Genomic DNA, 27,936 nt, shown 5'->3' on the forward strand with positions numbered 1-27,936 from the left:
AGCATATCAAATACATAAAAAGAAAATACAAAATAAAGGCAAGAATTAGAATACTTTGTCTATTTGGGAACCAACTAAAAACAAAACAAGACCACAGAGTGGCACATTATTCCCATATCCATGAGGGGTGATATAAATTATTATTCAAGGAAGAGAAGCAAGTGTGGTGATGTTTCGTGTCCAATTGAGAACTAAAGAGCTGGGGCTTACTTTGTATGGCTCCTGTGTTCAGGCCCAGAGGTCCCTAACAGGTACCCTGACATCACTTAGCCACGACAGAACTGAGGATGACGCCTTCTATCTGGATTAATTTCACATCGATTCTTTTTTCTTTTGATAGTATCACTGAATAGCAGGAGCTGGTATTATTCCCATTTGATAGATGAAGAAACTGAGGCACTGAGAGATTAAATAAAAGCATGCATGGTCACCAGGGTACACGGTCACCTCGATGGTGACCTCAGGGTCACCCAGGACGCAAAGGTGTCCTAGAACCAGGCCTCCTGCCTTCCAGTCCCCCAAGCTTGGCTCCTCTTTCCACTGGAAACATCATTATTCTACTTAAGACTCACGCTGGCCCTTTGTTTTCAAGATTCACTTTCCCTGCAAAGTTTTACAGCTGTATGTAATTCATGTGTCCGGTTGTTTTATCCATGATTTAGGCTGTTTATATTGAAGAAGCAGCACTATATATACTATGAGTTATCTCTTTAAAAACCCAATTATTTGGGAAAAGCTCAAATCCCAATCAACTACCAAAGAATTAACCTTTTCTCCTTAAAAACTCCCTTCCCTGAGCACTCACACAAGCACAGTCAGTTCATCAATCTCTTTATGTAAATAGTCATGCAACAAGGGAGGAGGTCTGTTTATTATTTTCGATCCTGTTTTGGCTTCTGGCAAAATTGCACAAATAGCAGAAGTTGGCAGAACATTGATATTTTCTTCTGACTGACTACTGTTCTCCAGCTACAAGTGCAGTACAAGGGCAGAGCACAACTGTGACTATTCTGGTCTGCAGGCCTCAGCCGTGACTGAGGTCAAAACTGCAAAATCTGGAAAAGAAAGCTCCATCCGGGGCTTCTCTCCGCAAATGGAGACCCTGGCTTAACACATGCTTTCCTTCCACTACAGAACTGATGAGTTCAAGATCCAGAGTCCAGAGAACACCACAGGTCTGACCTAATTCCCATCTCGATTCTCACTTTCAAAGGCCCACGGTGAAGATCACATGAGCCTCTGAGCTCCGGGGCCCTAAGAGCCCTGGGGAAACCTGGGGGAGTATGGACATTGACCCCCAGCACCTTCTAGGAAGAAGGGCAGCATTTTGCAGGGTCCGGAAGTAGGGAAAGGGGGTTGGGGGTGGAGGAATTTGTTCTTTCCCTCTGTTATGCTTACTCCTACCTAACCTTGCTAGACTCCTTACCAAAGGCCAAATGCTGCTGCCGTGTTGTTTACTTTGGACAGAGCGCCCTTGATGAAGAGCAGCCAACCCTCAAGAGAGGAGTGGGAGAGTAGTTAGTATATAGGATGATCACGACGAATTGCTGCTGGTTTTGGACGTGAAGTCCTCCAACAACTTGAGGGACTGCTGGGGGAGAAGAGGGAGGACTGAGAAGGTCCAAAGTGATGAAAAAAACAGAACACCTTGCTTGGATTCAAGGTAGACATGTACATAATTATGAGGGTGCTGGTGTTGTCAGTGGTAAGCTGACATAGGCTTCTGAACCAGACTTGAGTTCAGAGTCCAGCTCTGCCACCTACTTGCTGGGGGACTTTGGGAAAGTTATTTAGCATTCCGAGTCTTCGTTTACTCATCTGAAAAATGAACATCATAAGGCCTTGAGTGTTAGGCCTTACTATGTTTATTTTCCAGATGAGTAAATTTAACTCTCGAGTCTTCATGAAAATTAAATAAAATAGCAATAAATGCAGTGCCGAAAACAGTCCCTGGTACATAATAGGGAACCCTCAATAAGAGCAGGTATAAGTATGCTGTCAGTGTTTTAAAAATCTTGTAAACTTTTCAAGAGCTAAAATTTGTGGCATAAAATTTATAAAAAGTCAAATCATCAATCCCCAGACCCAAGTATTTGACCCAAAGGCACAGAAATTTGGATACATTATTTTGCCTCTCCACGACAAACCCCAACTTACACTCTTCTTTTCACTTCGGTGACCCAGTGGAAAAGTTCTGCCCCAGCCCAGGAGGTATGGCTTGCCTTCACCTCTGGACACAGCTGCATAGACTCCAGCAGCCAGGAGGAAGCACGACTGACAGTTAAGAGCTGAAAAGAACCTGTCTCAATTCCACGTCATTCCTGCCTTACAGAACAAAGCACCAGGCTTCACAGAACAGAAGCTACAGTGTCCAGGGCCAGTTCTGCTAAAGTGACCAACGATGGGAGATGGACACAAAAGTGAGAGGAGAAGCCTCACGTGAAACAGAAATAGAATGGCTCTGTCAGAAACTGAATTGTAAAGCTGGAGGTGAGGAATTAATTTTACTCTACGTGGAAGGGGGAAAGGAAAAAGTTGGACTCTGAAACCATCTCTACTCTACCAGTTAGTTAATGTTTGACAACCGTATTGCTCACTGCCAAGTTTCCTTATTCGATCAAGTGAGCCTATACTTATCTATAGAGTCTACTCAGGGAAATGTACTTTTCCATACAGCAAAACCAAGTGAAAATCCACTTCCAAAGGAACAACTTAGGGAACGGAGACTAGAAACGTCTCAAAGTAGGAAAGCTTGCATATGCATTTGTCAGATCTCTGAAAGATTCTAGGGAACACAGCTTCCTAATCCAAGATGATCAGTACTATCTTACACTCATATTCAAAAAGATAATCCATATGGAGTGGCTCCACAAAATGTCACACATGCTACCAGTGAAGGCATTACTGTTATAATAGCTTTTCAGGGTTTCCAGGATGCCATACGCAAACATCAAATATTTTATCTTATAAAACAAGGCTTTTACTAAGTTCGAGATTAACATTTATGTCATGATATAAAAAGACTGGACTAACTAATGTTTCTACTCTTTGTTGGCTGGGGGGCACAAAAATGGAGGAGGACCTAAGACTACATATATTCCATAAATAAATGAAGCAAAAGAATCCACGTTGATTTAGTCCATTCAACTTGAAGGACAAATTTCAACAAATGTTAATTTCATATCCATATGCAGTCTTTCACAGCGGAGGAATTCAACAATATGAAGAATATTCCTGAATGAAAAGGAATGAAATCCTTAGAAGAAATGGGCAATGAAAGCTTCTTAAATAATTTGCTTGAATTAGTTCGAGAAACAGAGTGCTTAGTTTTTAAATTGCCAACTGATCATTTGAAAGTTTATTGACATTTTACAGCATTTCTTTTCTATGAATTCCTCTAAGCAAAGACCACTGTAATACTGGAAAGTTTCTACAAAATTAAGAAAAATCTCAAAGTTAAGTTCTCAGTTTAGAAAAATCACAACATGTTGAGAGGGGAACTCAGACATTATAGATAAAAACCATCAGATATATAGACATAACCCTCTATTACTGGCTAATGAGGCTGGTCTAGGGCCTTGCTCCCACCCTCACACACTGATAGCCTCCCTGGCCTTTCACTCCAGCCTACTGAGAGCACAGCCCCCTTTCCTCCAGCACTGCTGCCCTCTCTCAGCTTTAGTTTACCAGCAAGTCACTCCCAGAGCTGGGAACATTTCCTGCCTCTTTTATTGGCAGAAGGTGAGGATCAACAGACTTTGCTATTTATCTTTATGAGTTGAAATGGGGCCTAAACCCATCACTTTAGGTCAGTTCAGAGCAACTAAGAATAACTGCTGTGCCCAGGAAACCACACTTGGGAACGACAATGGTTTTCATTACAGTTTAAGATAAAAAACAAAAGAACAACAGCAACAACAAAAAACCCCACCTTTTGTTTCAGGTTTTGTGGTGGATACTTTTTGAGGACACAAAAAATGTGGCGAGAGGTATACCTGCCTTAGTAAATAAACTTGGTATATAGTACATAATTTACTCTTTGTTTGCTGATACAATACCTTGAAGGGCCCTATGTACATGGATGTTTGTTTAATATAAATATTGATATATTTTCTTATATTGAGCACTTAGTATGTGCCAGGCACCGTGTTCTGTTTAATTGTATTCTCTCACTTATTGCAATAACTATGAGATAGTGGCTATTACTAGCTCCTTTTTGCCCACAGAAGAACTGAAGCTTAGAAATGTTAAGTAACTTGGCCAAGGTCACTCTGCTAGGGAGATACAGAGCTGAATTTTAAACTCAAGCTGCATGACTCCAAAGGCCTCCAATTGTTTCAGTAGTAGGTGTAGAAAGTTTAAAGTTTAGGTTAAATGAACAGTGTCCCTAGGACATTCTTGATCCCACAATCAAGAGCAGAAAGTGTTTCTTGAAATTCAACCAACATATTTCAATTACTTGCCCCAAAGAATACAGATTTCATCATCCCATCAACAGAATAACTCCTGGAAGATTGTCCTAGAAGAAGGCAAGAAACAAATGTCCATCTCTCTAATGCTTTGTGCTACCATTTCATGACTGTTCCAAGCAATTCCAATGGATTGGCTGCCCTGGCCATTGATAATACATAAGAATTCAAATGTGGAATTACATCACACTCAGTATTGGGACCAACAGATGATAAACTCAGTCCCTGAAATTCTTTTGCGGTCTTCTTCAAGATATCCTGCAAGACTGATTTCCCTTCTTTCTGGCCAAGATTTTTCCCCTCCTTCTTCTAGGAAGCCAGTAATAAAAACATCTAAGCAGCTTTATCTGCCGTAGACCTTCCTCCTAAAAGCACAGCAGAGAGAATGGAATACTAACAGTGAAAATAGGAAAGTGCAGGGAAAGGGTGGTAGCAGACTCTCCTACCCAAAGAGATCAATGTAGTAGTGAAGGCGATTTGATTAATAAGAAATTATTATACACAACACATGGTCCTCCAAGTTATACCTTGCAACGGATTTCATTCTCTATTTTGAGAAATGCATTTAGCAGGAAATGTATTGTGTCCTTCAAAGCATTTCGGAGAGATTTAAATTCCTCTACTAAGAACTCTAGTCTTATTTAGGTGAGAATGGTTGGAATATCATTGTCATTGGAATTGTAAATCCTTCTTATTTCTTACAGTAATTTTTACTATTATAAATAATTTGGAGGTAGTAAAACCTTCAGAGGAAAATATGATTTTATGACTATCGTATTTTTTTCCAGTTTGTCATTTGGTGAATATAAATGCATGTGAAATGCTACTGTTCACTTAGATTGAATACTAATCCAAGGTTCTTGTCATCCATATGCATGATTTTCAAAATTACCAGTAAGAGGAGACTTGGAATGCAGGAAGAGAATGCCTTCTTCAGCTCAAAATACTGATATGTAAATTAGTTACTGGGTGACTGCGGAGTCCCTTTACAATCTCCTCTCTCTCCTCTACACTGTTTCACTCTAGTGTTTTATCAGAATGTTAGAGACAAGGCAATGCAAATCACTGGTATTTTAATCAGCTCTGCCTCTGTCAGACCTTTGAAATTACCAGGATTCCTATGGCTTGTGAGGGAAGTCATTTGAGAGTCTAGCCAGACATTTCGGATTTTTTTCTATTGATTTCCTTTTTCTAACAGCATTAGCATGTTCTGTAATTTTAAGTTATTTTCCAACCATTCCATTTAAATTCCTTTTGATCCTAAGCTTCTCTAAAAAAGAGAATTCATGTCTTTTCAAACAATAGTGTATAAATTTTCATAGTAATCTGTGTGTCTGCCTTGCCCTAGACTGCACCATTCTACAGTGATTGCTCTGGCCCTGTGTGACTTTACAACATGGGGATCTGAGCTACACGGTATGGCTAATTCTCCATGTATTCTGTTGCAGCTTTTTGATATTCTGTGGATTTCTCTCAAAAAGCATCCGTCATAATGCAAATGCTAATTTGTTATCTCTTTGCCAGCAGGAGGAAAAATACCTTAAGAATATTTGTAGTCTTCATGGGAAACTTGGTAAGTTGCTTATACAACTAGACCAAACAGATTTTACTAACAAAAATGACCTATTATCTATCAGTTCACTTTACTCTGTCGTTCCAAGGGAGACTTTATGTAACAAAGGATACGTTTGGCCCTTCAAGTCAGAAACTGACTCTGAGCCACCCATCAAAGTTTGAGCTTACAGGAGTCCACCTCTCCCATCACCTACAGCCAGCGAGAATTTGAGACTCCTATATAGTTTCCTGTTTCTTTCCTGTGGGGCTGTGACTCCACTTTCCAGCAGTAATGGAATATTCTGAATTAGCTGCTGTAACTTCTGACCCCTTTGGAACTCAACTAGGACTTTGGCTTTATCGTAGATCCAGAGCTAAAAAGTAATCATTTCTTCCTCCTGGCCCAGCAGTACCTATCTTGTAGGGTTACTTGAAGATTGTTTGTATTCTTTTTATTATAATGATTAACTCTGCCCATATACCTACTCCTTCAGTTTTCTGATGGGCAAATTGTGCGGAGGGCACTTAATCAGGTTAGGATCTTCCTTTGGTTGTTAATTTTCATAAAAGATATCCATCCTGCCTTAACCCAGTAGATTTTTAAGGTATATGGAGCTGGCCTTATTTGAAAACAGAATACTTGCAATGTTACTCTATAAGATACAATCTCAAATTATCAATTCATTCAAGAAATATGTTCAAAGAGAATTATCTGAATGGACCACCAGCCCTCCACTTTCCTAAACCAGACTTTCCAAAATGTGTTCCCCATGGAACATTGATTTTACATGATGTCACTTCCTGGTATCCAGTACAAAATGGTTTCATGATGAAATATGGAAATATGTCAGTTTAAACAAAGTTAAATTACTTTCTGCAGGATTTCTCTGAGCCTTTCATAAATGTGAATTTCCAAGAAGGGAAGGAGGATGCAGTATTTCCCCAAATTACTTAACCACAGACATATTTTCCTCCTGCCTATCTATCTATCCATCCATCCAACCATCCATGTAACTAGAGTTCTGAGAATGAGACATAGAGAAATTGTCTCTAGACAGTTTCCATGCTATTTCTAGATTAAGCCAGAGAATCAGAGGATTACCTACTGAACCTCCTTGTTTTGATCCGTCCACCCCATCCTCGAATATTTTTACTGAATTATAATTTGTTGTTATGCTCCCACTTCCACTGCAGGATGCTATAAGAGATTTGCTATTGATTTCACTATAGAAATGTTTAAAAGCACCATCGACTATGACTTGTAGTCTCTTTATGGGATTTTTTATGAGAAACTGCTCTTGTATATCAAGTCCTTAGGAGAAAATTCTCCCAAATATCAAGCCCCAGGGAAAGTTGTGCTGGTATGTTTTTACCTTATGGACATGGCAAACCTTCCCTGATCACGTTTTCCTCTTTTTTTAGATTAGGAAGGCTCAAGCTAAATCTGTAGCCTGCTTTTAATAATTATTCAGGGCCTTACGTTGTAAATTTTTATATAATATCTCTTCCTAGTCTTATTAATTGACCTACATTTTTCTTTTCACCAGATTTATCTTTTTTTAACTGCGTTGTATCTTCTTCTCTAAACGACCTCAAATCCTTTAGGTAATGAGGTAGAATGTAAATTAATACATAATGTCTTTACCCACACCAAAATCATATTCAGATTGCCCGAGGAGATAGGAAATGATTGTTACGTGATCCTCATTTCATTCAAATATCTGGTGTGCAAAACGCATGGCTGTCTTCTTATGTCTTCTTCCTTAGTCTCAGCACCTCGTTCTCATAGCTAATGAAACGTAGAGACAGAGCACATCCCTCTTAATGATATGTTTTCACTGAATTTCTATTTACTTTCCTTTATATAGGAAGTTTACTAAAACTCACTTGTCATTTTCTCTCTTTCTAAATTTGTCTGGGCCATCAATTGATATTGCTCAGACCACTAGTGGTGATTTTTTTTCTAACTTGTGCTTCTAAATTGGCCATGATTAGGTTGTTAGGGAAATGGGGAATCCTGCTTTATAAAAGTTGACCAGTGTCCCAAATTTACTAAGAATTAAAGCACTGATTATAGTGCGGGGGGGAAGATACGAGAAAAATGAAGCTCTATTCACTTAAGCTAATGTCACAAAATCCAGATTTGGCAATTGCCTGCGTCTGGGATGAGTGTTTATAAATTCAGAACCAATAAAAGCAGTGAAGTGCAGCTATGCAATTCTCAAGTGTTATATGTGTATAAGCATATTGCTCTTTGCTAATTTCTTTCTATTACTTATTTCTTGACTGCTCATATTTTTTACTATGTGATGATTTTTAAAATGTTATTCAAAGTTAGTTGACTTAACAGATTTTCCTGTAACTTCTGGTTAAACAGTATCCTTTGTGTACAGGCCCTTCAGTCACCAGCACTGAATAGAAAGAGGCTCTGATTCATGAAATGTGAATTTGTGACAGTTTTGTGTTTTTTTTTAAAGAACTTGAGCAACACATGACTGATGCATGCTTACCCTGTTTTCTGTGTTCCATCTGTCTTTCTGCCAGTGTATTCATCCTCCATTTCTGAAAGTAGCTGAGAAAGAGAATGCTAAGCATGGAGAAAGGGCAATTCCAAAAGAACAAAAGGTTGTTTGACTTTGGCTGATGCTACCCAGTTGGTGGAGGTCTCCTACACCAGGGATGAGAAATGCCACCACTTAGGTTGGGCAAATCCCCAAGATATCATTTGACTTGATGGAGGAATGAGAGAGAATACATCACTAATGCCCAGTTCCATTCCCTGCAAACATAAAAAAGCAGTTTACTCCACTCTAGTTGAGTTCAACTCAAGTGCTATCTCTAAACATAGTGTCAGGTAAAAAGTCAATGAACGTGCAAAGATCAATTTTCACTAATTCTCCTAGTAGTGAAATTTCCACATTTTGCATTTACTATCAAGAAAAGAGGTCTTTTGTGAGCTGGGAATCCACCTACATTAACACTCTCGGATCCCTACGGTCCTTGCAATAGGCCAGGCACTGCAATAACTCTATTTTACAGTCCAGGACTCCTGATAAAGAAAGGTTTTTACAGGTTTCTTTATAAATATAGGTTGTACTGACATTTAAATAGTCCACAAGACAGGACATCCTAACGTTCCTATTAAATTGATAATGAGAGCATGAACCAGGTATCAAAGAAGTATGTCTGGGTAGATGTTGAATGACATAGTAAGGAAAATGTAAATAAGAATCATCTTTCTCTTAAAGTAATAACCTGTGATCACAGAATCCTAGAGTTTTAGAGAGGATGGGAGCTTCACATTTATTTAATCCAAACTCTTTGTTTTATGGAAGAAGAAAAGAATGCCCAGAGAAGTTGTGACTTGCCTCAGATCACACAATTAATTAGCATCAGAAGTAGAACTAAAATCTGATTTCCACCTTACCATTTCCTTGACAAGATGTAGAAAAATTATAAGCCATTGATTTATTCCACGTTAGACAGCTGCTCTGTTTCCTTTTGGGCTTCTGTTACTTTAGGTTTAAATTTCCCTGCGTTACACACTCTTGTTCAAGGAGTTATTGACTCAACTACAGAAAGACCTTGGGAACCATAGTCATACCATCTCATTTTCTCATCAAGAAATGAAGGCCCAGTGAAGTTCTGAAACTTGCCTGGTAAAAGAATGAGAGAGTTTCCAAATAGAGCCTGCATCCCTGTCTTCTTTTTTTCTGTAGTTCAATGGACTTTATTGCAGTCTGGTCCATATCATGCTGTTTAAAGCATTACAATATTTTTTTAAGTTCAAAAGCATGATGAATTCTTTCACAAAGCAAGTAATCACATTTATATACTTGCTTAAATTTGGATTTTCCGAGTAACATGTGTGTGTATAGACTTTAAGCATGATGCACATGTAGCCAATAAATTGTAACCATCTAATGACATAAGATCCCAATTCACCCCTTCCATGGCCTAACATACTCTTCCTCCACCTCCTCAGTATCCTCCCTCTTGTCCATTCCAAGAGTCTGCCGGTAAGGGAAATAAGGACTGTTACAATTTTCATTCTCTCTCCCTATAACAATTTCCCCATTGATTCAGCAAGACTGTGGGGCAAGGATCATGGGCAGTATGACTTGTGTGATAAGCTTTCACTCTGCAAAACACCCTACTTTAAACATCACTTCTCTTTTTCACTGGACTTAAAACTCCAGAACTAAGAAGATGGCTAGATAAATGATGCATGTGTATTTTGGAGCATACCCTATGAGAAGCAAGTTTAGATTCATCCTGAGTTTGAGCAACTAATTCTGATCCTATGTATCATCAAAGATTCCTTTATTTCTCTTCCCTGTTTTTCCCTCTCATGAGTGGATCTGCTGTTGAATCATGTCTGTGCCATTCAATGATTATCTCACTGTAATGAGGTCACTGAGGAGCAACTTACTCTTGTTTGCACTGTTCCCAACAGCCATGAAAGACTGTAAGTGTTGATCCCCACATTATATTTATATAATGCTAAATCTTCCTTGAAAGATCTATAGCAGCGTAAACAATCTTAATGATGTGGCTGTCATTTCAAGATACCAGTATGTGAGTTACAAAAAATATCGGTGTTATTAATTTAATATGCACTTGATAAACTTTAATTGAATGATTATGGGCCATTAGTATAATAACCTGACATTGTGTACTATTGGGTACTAACTGCTCAAGGAAGGTAAAACACAGCAGTTTGCTTCCACTAGAGAAATAAGACCTGATTGGAAATCTCACAGTGATTCTGTAACATGGTTCATTGCTGTACCCTGAGTAGAAAAGACTGAAATATTATATAATCCAGAAATCAACCATAGGTTCAGTAGTTTAACACTCATTATAAAAACTAAAAAATGGTTTGGAGTATTATTGAGCATGGTCTCTAGTTAAGATACATTCAAATACCAGCTCCTACTATGTAACTTTGGAGAGGTTATTTGAACTCTATGTACTTCTGTTTTCTCACCTGTAAAATGGGTATAATAATAGTACTTACCTACAAGAATTTATTTTTTGAGGATAAAATAAATTGGAATATATATAAAGTGCTCTGAGCAGTGCGTGATACACTGTTATTCTCTATTACAGTAAACCAATCTACTCATACGGTAAACCCAGTAAAATCATTTTGCTTCTGCTTTCTCAATGTCTTACGACACAATCGTGCATTGTATTATTAACTCATTATTAACAAATAATGAGTTCCTAACCACTGGATTGTTGGAATTCTTTCATGCTTCCCTATGATCCTAACTGTCACTTAATTTTTAGGCATTCATTAGCTTCAAACATTCCATTGCCCAGTATTAAAAAAAGTGAGTATGCTCAAATTTTCTAATTAGGCAAAATGAAACACAGACACAGAATACATTTTCAATGATCATGCATGTGTTCATAACTTCAAGTCCTCGATGGAAAAACAATCTTCATTCCAGAAAGAATATAATTTTTAATGAAATCAATCATTGCAAATTCATTTAAGGAGATTTACAAAGATATTTCAAACTATTTGTACGCAATGTTTCTAACATAATACACTTCATAAGCATGCTGAGGAACATTCAGAGTGCAGACTACAAATCATCAAATCATCACCAAACATTTATTGAGCCCCTATGTCCATAATGATGATGACGTCTGGTAAAGCACCATTGTCAGAAATCTCTAAAACTAAAATGGAGCTGGTTTTTATTATAAGCCTAGTGTATTTTTAAATCAAGCCACAGGGAAATAATTACTTTTGTTTCTATTCAATCAAGACATGCACACAGAGTTTATGGAATGACATAATATCCTTCCTGAAATCAGACCGGTATGTAGGACCAGTATCCTTCACACATAACCAGTTCCTGAACCTTTAAAAACAAATCCTAATTTCCAAGGAAACAATCTCATCAAATGCTGCTCACTAGAATACATATTGTTCCTTTTGGAAACATTACAATAAGATTTTCATGATTACAAACCCCAACTTCCCCTCTAAAATTCAATATAATCTTAAACTTATTTATTTAAGTGGAAATTGTACCTTTATAATGGCTCTAGAATATCCTGGTCAACTTATGTATCACCAATATAATAATTTAGTTATTTAGAAGTCTGGGAGGGGGTGATTATAAACTTCATAAACTTATTGTACATGTGTAGTATGTGTGTGTGTCTTTTAAATGGGCAACGGAAGTTTCTTAGGAATGTTCACCTTTCTACTTTCTACAAACCTATCCTAAGATAAAGCGCATGTTTTAAACTATTTTTGGAGAATGATGAGTTTTAGTGACTTTTTTTCCCCCCTGAGAATAAAAAGGAAACGTAACAACTTGTAATCAATATCCTCTCCTCTCTGCCTTATAAAGCTGGTGCTTCTGTCACAAGATTTGCTTTGACATTAGCAGACACTTATCCTTTACCAGAAAAACAGTATCAACAAATCAGTGGCAACGGCTGACATAAACGTACAAATAGGCAGAGAATGTGACACTGGTTGTCAGCCCAAGGCCCTTAAGAATAGAATTTTAACTTTCTCCTGTCACTAAGAGTGTTCTAAAGAATCTAGGCAGGGTGGAAGTTAGTTTCCCACCCTCTCCTAATTAAATAAACAAGTGTCCAAGTTTTAAATGTGACAGAGTGTGTGGAACTTGTCACGTTTAAAAATGAAAAGCTCCTAAAATACATACTGAGGAAACCTGTCTCATTTATTCTGTAGAGACACATAAGTCTTGGAAATTTATGATTCACTGTCCTACCGTGAAGTTTTTTGTGGACTTTATGTTGAGTTATGTGGCAGCTAAGTGCTGTCACTGTTTGCTTGAAACTGCAGCCTTAAGTTATTTCTGAAAGGTGTGCGCAGCTTGGCATAGAAATCCGTATGTTGTAAAGTGAAAACAATAATTTTAAAAACTGGGTTAGCATGAAAGAGAGCCAACAGAAATCAGAATTAGCAACAGCCTTCCACTACCGGCGACTCACCTTGTTGAATTTTAGTCACTAGCTGATGGCGTGCTAGAATCCGGCTCATCCTGTAAGGAGAGCGTCTCGCAGTCTGATCAAATCGCAAATACATCTCCTGGCCCTCAGGTGTCATGGCATTTAGATAGTAGCAACCTGAAGCTGGGGTCCTGGGTCCCTGACTGAACATCCCGGCAGATTTTCTTTTGCCCTCAGTCTGCCCTGTGGCTGTTTCCGTCTGCCTTCAGTCTCAGTTACAGAACGAGGCATACAGCCCAGCAGAGCTCAGCAGACCCAGCGATTTTTAAAAAGAAAAAGGAGTGCCAAAAGCCACAACTCAGAATTCCAACCCCCGGCCTCACGTGACCTCGCAGAGCCAATCAGAGGAAGACAGGAGATGGGACGGTCCAAAGTCGGCCCCAAGCCCCTGAGAGAGGCAGGTCCAGCCTCTCTGATCCCCACACAATGCGGGAAGGCAATGTGAGTACTGCCCTGCCTCTGAGCTGACTAAGCCCCGAGAAGCAGCACTCACTGAAAGAGTTCAAAGGAAAAGAGAGAGGGAAGAGGAAAGGCAGCAGAAGAAAAATAAGCCCTGGGCATAGGAAATCAATCTTTCTGGTTGTAAGGGTTAGAGAAAGCACACTCGCCTTCTCCAAGGCAGCTAAAAGATGGATGTGAAAAACTATTTCAAATAAGCATAAACAGCTTAGGATAAATTACCACCCTTCATTACAAAGAAATAAATAAAGCTCTTCCAGTGAAAAGTGAACTTCAAGTGCTTTAAGGCCCTGAGTAAATACGCTCCAGGCCCCTTCTGCATGGGAAGCTGAGAGCTCTCACAGATGAGACTGGCAGAGGCAAGAGCACACGTGTATTTGTTAAGTATCTACCCCTTTAAATTTTCCACCTCTCCAATTTTTAATCACCCAGAAGTAAAGTACTTTTGAAGTACCTCTCACATTTAAGACACTGCCAGGAATCACTGTAAAGATGCAGATCCATGCAATGCTGATGTTGCCAAGCTGCCTGGGATCAATAGAGAAGTTATGCAAAAACACATAACACAGGCCTTATGTGAAAGGGGCCTCAAGAAAGACACAAGAGCAATATTAGAGGAAGCAATATTATTTTTGACTGGGGTGACGAGAGCAGGCCACACAGAGGAAGAGACATTTGGGTGGGCTTTAAAAAAATGGGTGGGATTCTGACAGGCAGAGACCGAGGAGGGCTTTGCAGGAGGGTCTGTGCCCACATGTGTGGAGATGGGGAACCACAGTGTGTGTTTAAGGAAAACGTGAGTAATTCCACTTGGCCATATCCGAGTATACATATGGGGGTAATTAGCATTTTTCCCCTATTTTTTCTCTTTAACATTGTTTGATGTAAAGAGGAAAAAAGTCCATAGAAAACATGTTATCAAATTCTGAACCTGGGGCTGAGGGAATAAAGTTCTTTGAAAAGAGGCATAAGGCCAAGTTGTTCTTATATTTGGCTGTCTCAAACTGAAACATAGTCTGGCCTGGGATTTGGAATCCTAATAATAAAAAACTTTCAATTGAAAGTTCAACAGGACTTAAATTAGGTCCTCGATTCTTGCTGCTGTGGCTAACGGTGGTCAGTCCTAACATCTTTCCCTGCGGGAACTTTGCAATTCTGAGAAGCAGCTCATTTCGTGTAAATATCTTACTAGGTAAATGAGCACGTTAATAAAGATCCCTAGGGCCTACACTGGAATGTACTCTCTCTCATGGCAATTGTGAGCCTCTTCCGATAATTATGCAAGAGTAAGTAAGGGTCAGGTTTTCAAGTCAGCGTTGATGCAGGAAAGGAAAGGGGTGTTCCTTTTTCATTTTTATTTAGGATTTTATCAGAGTTTTTCTATTCCAGGGGATCTTTTGTGGATGGTGAAAGGGATCTAAGATCTAGCGACTCTGGTATGCCAGAAGCCTGGGCATGAATGGCAGACAGGCTTAGCACTCCACTGCAGTATTAGATGCTTGTGAGGTCCAATCCCCAAGCTCAGATCCAGCACTGGCTGCCATCTGATGGAGATGCTGATGTCAGCCACCTTGTGTACATGCTTTCAGTTTGATAGTCCAGTGTTGGGGACGTCCCTGCCGTAAACACCTGACAGTTATCACTTTTCAGTGGAAGAGTGTAGAAGAAGTGTAGAGAGAGAAAGAAGAGCGGATCATGGGACTTGGGAACTTTGCATATGTGCTTCCAAGCAAAGGGAAGGAAAAGGCAGGAAATGATATGTAGTTGCTTTTTAGCTGTGGATAACACTTAAAGAAAGACTGACCATTCCCAGTGCCAACCCTGGAGTTTAACACTGACTTGGCTGCATTTTAAAAGTAAATGGAACGATTCTTCCTGAGAAGCACTGCACTGTATCCTGGCCAGGTTACTATTTAAAAAAAAAAAAAGAAAATTCACCATGCCTCCTTTTTGCATAATAATGAATACATGAACATGTTGAAAGTCCTGAGGTGTTTTGTTCTGAAAACATCAAGATCGTAAATATGTATTCTTTGATATATATAAGCAGATACAACAACATGAAACATAGTATTTCATAGGAGATGGCAATGAAGAACAAGAATTGAATGTAAATTAGGGAGAAAAAAGAAGAATTTGAATTTCCTAATTAAAAGAAAGCTTAGCGTAAAGCCCAATTTTTCTAAAAATCAGTCTGATTTTTAATGAAGGGATCTACGAAGGATCATGTACCAACATCTTTGTCTTCCCTGTGTCATGTCCAACTTATTTTTTATGGTTAAGGTAGTAGTATCTATAAACCCATGCAACTAGTCACCGTGGTTTTGCCACTTTGTGTCCAAAATACCATATTTAAAGCAGATAGGTAACATTATTTTCTCATTAGCATCATTATCGCCTTGTTTTATGCTAACGTATTGCTATGAGATCTGAGCCCTTTCAATGAATTGTTTTCATCATTTGGTCCCAGTGTTAGAAGAATCACCACTGGGTGGACAGTTCTGTTCTGCTTGTTGTAAATGTAAAATCAAGAAACTGCTGACAATCTTCCCTGGGCTGAAATGTCCTCCATGCATCTCGTGGAGAGAGCTCTTGCTCTTGACTGGTGAGTGAGTGAGGACCAAAGGAACCAGAGAGAGGGAGGGAGTGCTGAAAACCCAAGATGCTGGATTTCCTCCATTCCAGTTCCTTCAAAAATGAGAAAAATGGATGGTACCAGTTTTTAGTTTTCAACTACTTTTCCTCTCTCCTAATTTGGTCATCAAGAAGAATCTTCACTCAGACTATTTCAGGGATGGGATAAACAGATGAATATTGGGAGCCAACAAGAACAGTGAACAGGGGGAATGGAAAAGGGAGGGTGGCTGACAGTGCGAAGCACCTACTGAGTGCTAAGCCTTATGCTATTTACATTTCATGCCTTTAATTAATCTCCACGGCAACCCTTTGTGCTATCCTATTTTGTGGAAAAGGAAATTAAGACTCCCAGAGGTGAAGCAATGTCCCAGGTCATATAACAACCAAGTGTAGAGTCTCTGTGTATCTCCGAGCTGATGATATTTTAACTCTTTCCACTGTTACACACGAGGGACAGGGAAGGAAAAACTGTGGCACTAAAAGCGTGCTGGGGAAATTGGATAAGGGAGAAAATTTTCGGAAGAATGTACTGAAAATCATCTTAATCCTATTTAATTGTATGTGATAGCGGGGTGGAAATATAGGTATAGGATGACTAAATTCTTGTGGTGGTTGAGATCGAGGTGTCTTTAGAGTAAGGTACATAGCCCAGAGCCTTTAACTAACCAGTGAGAACCATGGGCCCTCTCTGGAGTAAAAGACCAAGAACTGGAGACCCACCCATCCCTTCCCCAATACTGAAGTGAAGAGGCAGCCTGACCATCTCTTTGCTTAACAACTCCTTTTTTGAAGGGTAGACTGTTTGTCCTCTGCTTTCTGCTCATCCTCAAGGCTAACTCTGTGTACTGCCTGGCCTCCTCTGTGGCATTTCTTCCCAATGCACACACTCCAAATACAGTCAAAACTCCGAAATTTGACCTCTAAACAAAACTTTTGGTATTTAAAAATTTTAAGTCTTTTGATAGATGATCCCAGATTAGCGCTCAATGGAATTTTGTGTACACATGGCAGAAAGCGAGGAGCGCTTTTACAGAAGCCAGGAATGGCTCACTGTGCTTTCATCTGTCTGCTGCTGCTTCTATTCCTTCACACACATTCCAGCCTCCTCGTCAGCCTGTGCAGAGGGAGCCAAGGTAGTTCTGCCAAGTAGGAAAATGTTTGAGATACAAGTGGTCAGTAGAAAAAAAGCAGAACCGATCTGGAGGGCTGCTTTTAAATTACTTGAATCCAAAGGTTGTGGGCTAATGTCAAAGCCTTCCTGTGGGCTCTGAAGCTCATTTTGAGAATCTCTACTAATTGGTTCGCGATGTATGTGCCCCGCTCTTTGTCAATAAACCTTTTCAACATACATACACCACATGCCCAAGGACCAATGCAGGCCAGCCAAAAATACTAACATTCGCAGCCGTGACCAGGACCCTCCACAAAAGGTTTCAGAGGGGATTCTCTTCTGACTCAGTTTCTCCACCTCTAGGCCGTGTCTCCCACTTGGAGTCCAGATCCTACTGCAAAGACTTGTGAGTGGTAATAGATTTTGTTTTTTTGCCTCTCAGCCCTCGCTACTCTCTTTAGTTAACTTCACCTTTGCAGGCCTCTGCGAGCACATTCTCTGCCCTCATTCCATCCCCTGGGGACCATAGCCAACCATCAGCTCCAGTTCCTATGGCCAGCGATCTGGTCTGACTTGTCCTGGGCTCTTTGCCCACACCCATCCATTGCAGCCAAACCAAAATTCTTTCACTTTTATAAGTTGTTTCAAAGATCTGCAACTGTGTGATTTCCTACTCTCTCACCCTGTCAAAACCTATTGCCTTTGGAAACATTTTCATGACTAACGCAAAACCTTTAGTATTAACAGTCATGTTAATACCGGTAAATAGTGGTTACGTGGCACATCAATTAGATTAGCTTGTTACATGCTAATAAGCAATCCATTTGTTCATTGCAACTACTATGGGCATAAAGTTTTTACATCTTGGATTTGAAAAGGATATTAAACATCTTCTAATCCAACCACTCACCTATTATACAAGTCACGGTCAGATCAATTAATGAATGCTTTACCCAACATATGTGAAGGATATTATCTCACTGAGGACTACAAGATGTTTAAGAAAGTTTTTCCTTATAATTTCCATCCATTGGCTCTAATTCTGTCATCTGGAATTAGGACAAATCTATTCCTTCTTCCATATGCCTGTTCTTCAGACATTTTTAGAAGGCCAACCTGTCCCTTATAAGAATCTGCTTTCACATGCTAAACATTCCTTTCCATCAAACCACACATCTTCTAACTATTCAGCAAACTGACTGCTGTCTTTTGGATCTGCTCCAGTCTGTCAGTATCTCTTTAAAAATATTGCTCCTACCCTAAACTTAGAGCTCTAGATATGGCCAAGCACAGTAGTATATGGCATAGTGTGTGGGTACCTCCTGAACTCAAGGGATTGCACTCTTGCTGATCCAGTCTGAGATAATGAGAGGTTTTATTTTTTTAATCTATATTTACTCTATCATTAATTCAGCATGGTATTAATTTGAATTAAGTAATTGAATGCCTGCACAGCACTGCAGTAAGTATGAAAGATATAATGGTGAATGCGATGTGGTCCTTGCCTCAAGGGACAGTCTGCCAGGGCAAACAGAAAGAAAACTCACCATTACACCAATGTTAAGTGCTGTGTGGGAGGCTATCTCCATCACCTCAGACTGTGTTAGAGTCAGTCTAAGTGGTGTTTCTGTGTCTTCATAAAATCTGTGTTAAATGAGTGTTCTCTATCCTGTACTTAACAAATGAACTTTCAAACTTAAGAACAGGTCTTTAAATTTATTAAGATATTTTTAATTCCTGATTTTCTCCTCCAACTATTTAATTCTGCCTTGTTCTTTAAGGTAGCTAATGAAAATACCTCCATTATAAAAGTATAAAAGAAACAGTTAAGTGTGTTTGGAAAAAGGTAAAGGAAAGGTGGAAACATAAGAAAGCCAAGTTCACAGACATACAAGCCACACAACCCTGTATATTTGCAGGAGGTGGCTGAAAATGTGGCTTAAGATTCCTAACAGACAAGCCAAAAGGGAAACAAGATCAGTTATGAGATTTAACATATTCATAAGATAAAAACAAAGCAGTGATTCAAGATAAACACACATCACCAGATATTGAGACCCCCAGGGAAAATTTTCCTGGGTCCTCACAAAGAATCAGCATCCTCAGTGACATTGGATATGGTAACAAACCTTAGTCCATGGTTTCTTAACTGACACTTCAGTGTCCATAATAGTATGATAACAAAGCACTATATAGGAAAATTAATTCTAGGAGGGCACCTCAGAAAACATGGTTTGAGTATGCTAGTCTCTGTGATCTTTTAAACTATGTGTTGAATCGTATCACTTCCCTGATTAAAATACTCCAAGTTTTCTATTGCACCTGGAAAAAAATCCAGACTTCTTACTTGGCCCACGGGGTCCTGCGTGCTCTATTCCCAGCTCACCACTCCCACCTCATCACAGTCTCCCCACTAGCTTTCTCTAGACCTGGCTGCCTTAGCGTCTTCTTTCTACGTGCTACTCCTCAGCCTGGAATGCTCTTCATGGAGCCCTTCCCATAGCTGGCTCCTTCTCAGCTTTCAAGCATCATCTTAAGTCATGCAGTCTCAGATGGGCCATCCTGTTCACTTTACCTAAGCGGAAGCAGCACCCCATGTGTTGGCTCTATAGCACTTTCTAAATTTGTAATTACCTATTTATTTGCTCGTTAACCTATACGTTGCCTTACCTTCCCAGTAGACTGTCGTGTCTGGACCAGGTTTATTTCATGCACATCCTATGTGCCCACCACAAGGCCTGGCACATAGGAGGAAATCAATAGCGGTTGATTGAATAAATGATTGAGTAAAAAATTGAATAAACGATGATCTGAATTTTTCCAAGGATAAAATTTAGAATGTCTAGAGGAGTGAATGCATATATGTTAGGCAATATGCTGTTGCTACAACAACTTGGATTGGATAAGGACTGGACAGCAGATGATTCAAGGTTTTTTCCTCCAAAAGGAGCCTGAAATGCACATACTTTGCTTTGTTGTTTAGGGGCAAAAGTATATGCTTTGAGCATCAAACAGAGGACAATTTAATTTTCACAAGTCCCTTGTGAAAATAGGGAGCCTGGAGGAAATGAGCAACCCTTTCTCCACAGAGAGAGGCTGAAGGGCATAAAAAAATTAATCTATCTTCCTTAGCTTTGAATCAGCCTCAAATTTTTAAGCATGCCTGTTGTGCCTTCAATTAAAAAGTTGAACACCATTGGGCCAAGTGTTCTTCATGGACCCATTCTGCATCTGGGTTATCAACCACCTCTATTTCTTCATGCTCATAAACATCTTTTAATAATTCTTTAAAAAATTTTCCAGGAGATTTAAATTAATTTATTGTCTGGTATTTCTAGAACCTATATATTTTTGCCCTGATCGAAAATACATGTAATTGCTAACTTGGGGTGTTTCTTTTCTTTTTTTTTAAAAGAATTGCTTAGATTATTAGACAGGATCTTTCAGTCCCTTACGTGGAATTTGTCTGTTCTTAGAGACTTATTAGAGGCTTATCTTCATCTGCATCAGATTTGATTCTATAATCTCCTTCTCTGTCTTGAACAACAGTGAATATATTTTCTTTATGTTGACTCAAATTGTAATTTGGATATGAAAGGGAAACTTGCTCATTAAAGAAATCCTATGATGAATCCTTTGGGAAATTCTTTATTGATGCTCCAAAGTATCTGTTTTGTAAACGTTTGAGACTGCCCATTGAAAGGCACACCATTATTAAGATGGTATGCTGAAACCAGAAGGTTGATAACTGAGATTCCTAAAATATCATCCTGTTACCTCATCACCAATCAATCAGAAGAATGTCCATGAGCTGATCAGGCACCCTGCAACCCTCACTTCTAATGTTGCCTTTAAAAACCCTTCCCTGAAACCTGAACACAAAGGAGGTCAGGTCTTTTGAGCATGACCCACCCATTCTCCTTGAATGGTGCCCTGCAATAAATGCTGTATTTTCACCACAAAAAAAAAAAAAAAAAAAGAAAAGAAAAAAAAAATTGTACAATGACCTGCTGCCCTGGATCCAGTGTCCATTTTTATATATAATTGCTTCCCACCTGGTGTCATGCAACAGTTATGTACTAAGTAAAGTTTGGTAATAACCATGGCCCACAAACTGAAGAGGAATAAGACTGCAGGATTAATAATGCAATCACACTGTTTATATAGTTAAACCACATATGCCTTCTTGGATAAATTCAGCTCAGTACACTAAGAATATGATAGACTATTTTCCCTCTTTATTCCTAACATAAGACCACTAATCTATATTTTAAAGAACTGAAAGTGCTGCCAGGAGGAGGAATGACATTAGAACACATCCCATACAGAGAGAAGCACTAAGAATTTGAGAAGGTAGCAACATAGCTCTCTAGAGCCCTAGATATGGGTATCAATGGAACTTGGAGGTGATTGGGAAGACAAATTTCAGTGCTTATGGCTGGGCAACAAGAGGAGGGACCTCTTTTAGGTTGGGAAGAATGATTTGACCAAAGGTGCTTCTGGTATAATTAAAATATGATTTTTTTGCTGGTATCTTGTCATAAATAGAAACAAAGCCACTAATTAACTCATGTTACAGCTTCTTTCACCCTTTCATAGTGAAATATTTCTAAGGTATATTTCGTGCTAGGCACCAAATGTACAAAGATGAATAAGACACTGCTCCTCTTCTCAACAGTATGATTTATAATAGGAAAAGTTGAGGGTAGTTACAATTACAGGGCTGCATTACAGGTGCTACAACAGAGGTGCTCAGAGGGTGCCTGTGGGAGCAGAGTAGGGTCAGCTAAATCGGAACAAGAGTAGACTCACACACACAGCAGAAAAAGTAGTGCTGAGGCTGGCGAGATACAGAGCTGGGTGAGATGCAGGGCTGGGAGAGAAGGAGGGAGAGACGATATTGGGGGGGAAATGCTCATGAAGAGAAAAAAAATGCATAAGTAATTTCCTATGCTAGACACCCTTCTCCAGTTATTGAGAGATTAGTATCCCAAATTGCTGCATCATAGAGACTCTCAGATTCTAAGACTCAAGTTGGAAGGACACACCTTTCCATCAATATTCCTCTTGACTCTTGTCCCTTTGTCTCCACCGAAGCTCTAAAGTCAGGGGATACCTCTCTGCTGCGGCTATTTCCTGGAGGTAATAGTCCTTTTAAAAGAAGGACTATGATGGATAATGGTAAAGAACTAAGAGGCAAACTGAATTCAGGAGTTACAGGCTTGGGCAGAAGGAAGAGGGATCTGCCGGGGAAGGCAGCAACAGTATGAAGTCCTGAATCTACCCATCAGATGCTACTCTGGCTTTGGGAAACAAGCTACCCTTTGTCTAATCATCTTTCAAAATTGGTACAATTCTACCTTTTTAAAAAATTAATTTATTTATTTTTGGCTGCAATGGGTCTTCGTTGCTGAGCACGGGCTTTCTCTAGTTGTGGCGAGAGGGGGCTACTCTTCCTTATGGTGCATGGGCTTCTCATTGAAGTGGCTTCTCTTGTTGCGGAGCATGGGGTCTGGGCGCCCGGGCTTCAACAATTCTGGCATGCGGGCTCAGTAGTTGTGGCTCATGGGCTCTAGAGCTCAGGCTCAGTAGTTGTGGCGCACGGGCTTAGTTGCTTCACGGCATGTGGGTACTTCCCGGACCAGGGCTCGAACCAGTGTCCCCTGCATTGGTAGGTGGATTCTTATCCACTACGCTAGGGAAGTCCTGGTACAATTCTACTTTTAAAAGCAAAGCAGGTTTCTAAACCTATATCAATAGTAGCTTCCCTTGAAGTTTCCTTATCCTGGTGCTCCTTTGAATTAAGGGAAGAAAAGGGCATTGCTTGGCTTTTATGCCTGTATGGCCTTTGTATGGCCTTTCTGGGGGTAGGATGGGGTGTATTTTTCTGATAGAGAATATATGTGTGTACACAAATATATAGAGGCTGTCCTGAGATTTCTCATGTTATTATTTCTCCAGAGCTTGATGTTTAACAAAGCACACAGTCGCCTCTGGCCAACCTCTGAGAGCACATCATAATAACACTGTGTCTTATGACACAAACCTGTTTAAACAGACCGAGTACAACAGAGATAGCCGGGCGTGGCTACCTTCTCCTTATGCCGCTCCACCAAGATGACTCAGCACTAATCAATCACAGGAAAATACTAAGCACCAAAAATTTGTTTGCTGCACAGAAGGCCTGAACATATCAAAAGCTACTCTCAATATTTGATTAACTTAAAATACCCTCTTTCATTCCCTGACTTTGGGGGTCTCAAGGGCTGTCCTTGGCCTTGGCTTGTTTCTCAGTACGTTTTACCTTAGAAAATCTAGTCCCGCGGCATTCTGTTAATCAGTGTACTGTTGCAAATCAAAAATGTAGGACAGGGGCTTCCCTGGTGGCGCAGTGGTTGAGAATCCGCCTGCTGATGCAGGGGACACGGGTTTGTGCCCTGGTCCGGAAAGATCCCACGTGCCGCGGAGCGGCTGGGCCCGTGAGCCATGGCCGCTGAGCCTGCGCGTCCGGAGCCTGTGCTCCGTAACGGGAGGGGCCACAACAGTGAGAAGCCCGCGTACCGCCAAGAAAAAAAAAAAAAAAAAAAAACATGTAGGGTACATTGGGCCTTCCCTGGTGGCGCAGTGGTTGAGAGTCCGCCTGCTGATGCAGGGGACACGGGTTTGTGCCCTGGTCCGGGAAGATCCCACATGCCACGGAGCGGCTAGGCCCGTGAGCCATGGCCGCTGAGCCTGCGCGTCCGGAGCCTGTGCTCCGTAACGGGAGGGGCCATAACAGTGAGAGGCCCGCGTACCGCCAAGAAAAAAAAAAAATGTAGGGTACATTGGGGCTTACCTGGTGGCGCAGTGGTTGAGAGTCCTCCTGCTAATGCAGAGGACACGGGTTCGTGCCCTGGTCCGGGAAGATCCCACATGCTGCGGAGCAACTAGGCCCGTGAGCCATGGCCGCTGCGCCTGCGCGTCTGGAGCTTGTGCTCCGCAGCAAGAGAGGCCGCGACAGTGAGAGGCCCGCGCACCAAAATGAAGAGTGGCCCCCGCTTGCGACAACTAGAGAAAGCCCTGGTACAGAAACGAAGACCCAACACGGCCAAAAATAAATAAATAAATTTATATTTTAAAAAAAATGTAGGGCACAAAATGGTGTGGTATATACTACGATTACAATTTAAAAAAATTTTTTTTAATGCATAGTACGAAAAGGTTAGAAGGAAACACACCAAAAAAATAATTATGACCATTTTTAGGATGGTAGAATTATGGATGATTTCTTTTAAATTTCCATTTTCCAAATATTCTATCACATGACTAATTATATTGCTTTTATAATAAGGGGATCAAGCCTAACCAACGATTCACGTCAGGAGGTGTGGAGAAGAAGCCTCAGACTTAACCTTACTTCCAGCTGCCTCTGTGTCTCACAGATGGCAGACATAGACAAGAAAAATCTGCATACTGTCTAACATGGCCTGAACTTCCTCAGTGACTCCCACAGTATTAGGCAAAACCTCAGTGTTCAAAAGAGAAAGAGAACAAGAGAGAAAACAAACAAAAAAATCTATGATTTCCTTTTCAAAATGTCTCTCACATCCATTCCTTCTTGTGTTATTGCCTCCACCATGTAGGGACCAGCCCTCTTGCCTAGACGATTCTGACAGTCCAACTTGTGTCCCTGTCTAACCCTGCCTCCTGAATACCATCTATCCTGAACACCACAGAACGTTTAGCTTCTCAGGATACCACTTTCATCATATTTCTCTCCTGTTGCAAAGCACCAAATAGCATCCCAGCTCTACCACTTACTGACTGTTTTAGTCTCTTAAGGTTTCCCTTTCCTCATGTAGATGGGTTTATATGTATATATATTACTTATCTTGTATACACATAAGGGAAGCAAGTATATATGATTATCAGTTCATCTGAACCAAGAAAAACTCGTTGAAAAAGGATTTTGTATCATACTTCTTGAATGTTGCCTTTTGGGCAAGATTCAATAGGAGTGCTAAGAACTACCAACTGCACAGACCGAATCTTTAGGTATAGGAAACTATCTTTTCAGCTTTTTTTTTTTTTTTTTTGCAGTACGCGGGCCTCTCACTGTTGTGGCCTCTCCCGTTGCAGAGCACAGGCTCCGGACACGCAGGAGCAGCGGACATGGCTCACGGGCCCAGCCGCTCTGCGGCATGTGGGATCTTCCCAGACCAGGGCACGAACCCGTGTCCCCTGCATCGGCAGGCGGACTCTCAACCACTGCGCCACCAGGGAAGCCCTCTTTTCAGCTATTTTAAAACCTGAGAGAAATAACATAAAATATCCTTACAGTTATTTACCAAGAGCTGATATTTACTTCAGCTTTAGAGATATACATAAGCATATTAAAGTTCTCACTTCCCCAACAACAAGCAAAATCCATTTAAATAATATAGTGGTGACACTAGGAAGCAGTCGGATAAAGTGGTCTATGCACTTTTATCCAAATACTTCCCGAAAACTTACTCAGAAGGGCTATTTTTACTAGTGTACTTAAAATTCTAGCTTAGAAAGAAATTATTAAAGACAATATCCTTTTCTGAGAGTAGAGGAAGAGAAAATGATTTTAAAGTTAAAAAGCAAAACAAAACAAAACAAACTTGGCCTATAATTTCTCAACTCTGGACTCAGAAGGTCCCTTGGGGTCCACAATCAGGGTTTGGAAGTCATTCTGTGGTTCTCTTGAACTTTGCACCAAGCCAGCCCCTCCATACTGTACTTTTATCCTCCTGCTCTAAGTAATTAGGTGAATGGGCCCAAGCATTTGGAATCAATTTTATTCATGAACTATTTTTTGAGCTCCTGCTCTGTGCCAGGCAACGTTCTTAGTGCTGGGAATGCATCAATGATTAAGACAGACAGTGATCTCTGTCCTAATGAAGCTAATGTGGTAACCAACAAATACAATAGCATGGGTATATTTCCTTATGATCTGTGAGTCTCCAAAACTGACGCTGTTTGCAAAATGTTGTGCATATTTTCACCTTTTTAGAGCATAGGTCTTTGGATTTCATCAGATTTTCAAAAGATGATGTAACTATCAAAATATTTTTTAAGTGGCTCTAAAATATAGTTCTAGAACACTTAGAACTGTGGCTTTGGAGTCAAGTCAGCTTGTATTCATAGTCAGGCTCTGCTACTTATTTACTACATGGGCTTGGACAAATACAAATTAGCTCAATTTTCTGCATCTAAGTTTTCTCATCTGTAAAACTGAGGTTAGGCCTCATAAGGCTCTTGTAAGGGTTAAGTTAGATTGTGGATGTGAAGCGCTTGGCGCACTGTGAGATTAGCATCCCCCCACCCCCTTGCCCTTATTTTACAGGTTTTGACCCAAAATATGAGTGAGAAATTTGAAGCAGGTTCAAAGTACAAAGATAGAATAAGTTGCCTCTGATAGCTAGGAGGTCCTCATGCTTAGAGGATCTCAGTTTCAGTGTGATCAGCCACATTGGAAATGTTACAGGGTAGCGAGGAAGGTCCAAACTAAGTTTATGATTCTATGAAATCACCGACATTATATGTATCAAACGGGTGGAGGCCTAGACTTTTCTTTGGAGAGGATTTTATGACCCATTATACAGCCAAATTTTGTTCTTTGATTCCATGAGTAGAATAAATGCTTATTGTAAGCTATATAATGATATTTGGAACAATTCTCTTAGTATAACTCAGAGGCACAATACTCATGATTATAATTAAATTGCCTTCCATTTGTTCAGAATTGTATAATTTTTAAAGATTTTGGATTATAAATTTAGGCTCTTTGTTTCACTTGATGATGGCAACAGCCCTTTAAGACAATCCTTTGAAAAGACCTGTCAGGCCTGGCTTGGTTTTTCCCCCAGTTGCTCTTGCAGCCTCAATAGTCACATCCTCCTTCTTGCTCTGTGTTCCCGGGACACTGGCCTTCCTTCCAAGGCAATGGAACACGCAGTTCCCTCTTCTTGGGCTATAACACCAGTTACCCCCAGTGTGGCATAAGCCACCACTGCTCAACACTCCTTTCCTCAAGGACACTTTTCCTGTTGCCCTATGTAGCACATGTACTTCTCCCTTGTAGCTTCTGACATAGTTGCATTATAATATTTGGGGGGGGAGATTATTTGATTAATATCTGTCTATGCCCCTAGTCTGTACATTCTTTGAAGGCAGGAACTATGTGTATTTCTGCTCATTATTGTATCACAGCACTTAGCCTAGTGCCTGGCCCACAGGAGTAGATAATAAATTTTGGTAGAATGGAATGCTGGATGAAAGGCACATACACAAATGGTATTTTCACACTGTATGTGAGAAAATGAAGTGATCTTCAGAAGAGGATCTGACTACTCAGTGAGGATGAAGCCTGGGGACCTGGTGACTTGACTGTTACTTTATCCCTCCTCCCCCACACCATATCTTTTCTCTCTCTCCTCTTCTGGACTGGACTCTGTTCTAACTAAATATGTCTAGTATACCTTTTACTTCAGTATGTGAAGTCTTGGTTTAAAATCAGGACTAACCTATGAAAACCCAAAGCTGCTGATATATGTCAAATGTCACTCCCAGTCAAATTCTTCTGCAGGGAATTTCCACCTTGAGTTTCTTTTTCTTAGAAAACCTGGACTCACCCATTTATTTTAAAATTGTTCTCAGAATCACAGCCCTTCTTTCATTCCAAGCAGAGCG

At 40.2% G+C, this 27,936-nt stretch overlaps 1 protein-coding gene across 3 annotated transcripts in view; it reads right to left on the reverse strand.

Moving 5' to 3' along the window:
• The window catches only part of STARD13 (StAR related lipid transfer domain containing 13), a 320,629-nt gene that overhangs the window by 158,925 nt on the left and 133,768 nt on the right, over nucleotides 1-27,936 (reverse strand). Inside the window, exon 1 of one of the 3 annotated variants that reach the window (XM_030882525.2) lies at nucleotides 13,014-13,275. The exons of the other annotated variants lie outside the window; for them this stretch is intronic. Within the exon in view, the coding sequence (XP_030738385.1) occupies nucleotides 13,014-13,182 (169 nt within the window). The 5' untranslated portion in view covers nucleotides 13,183-13,275. Of the gene's footprint in view, nucleotides 1-13,013; nucleotides 13,276-27,936 lie in introns of those variants that run through there. 3 annotated transcript variants of the gene reach the window in all.

Source organism: Globicephala melas, chromosome 18 (assembly GCF_963455315.2).
Source record: "Globicephala melas chromosome 18, mGloMel1.2, whole genome shotgun sequence".
In the NCBI taxonomy this organism is placed as follows: domain Eukaryota; kingdom Metazoa; phylum Chordata; class Mammalia; order Artiodactyla; family Delphinidae; genus Globicephala; species Globicephala melas.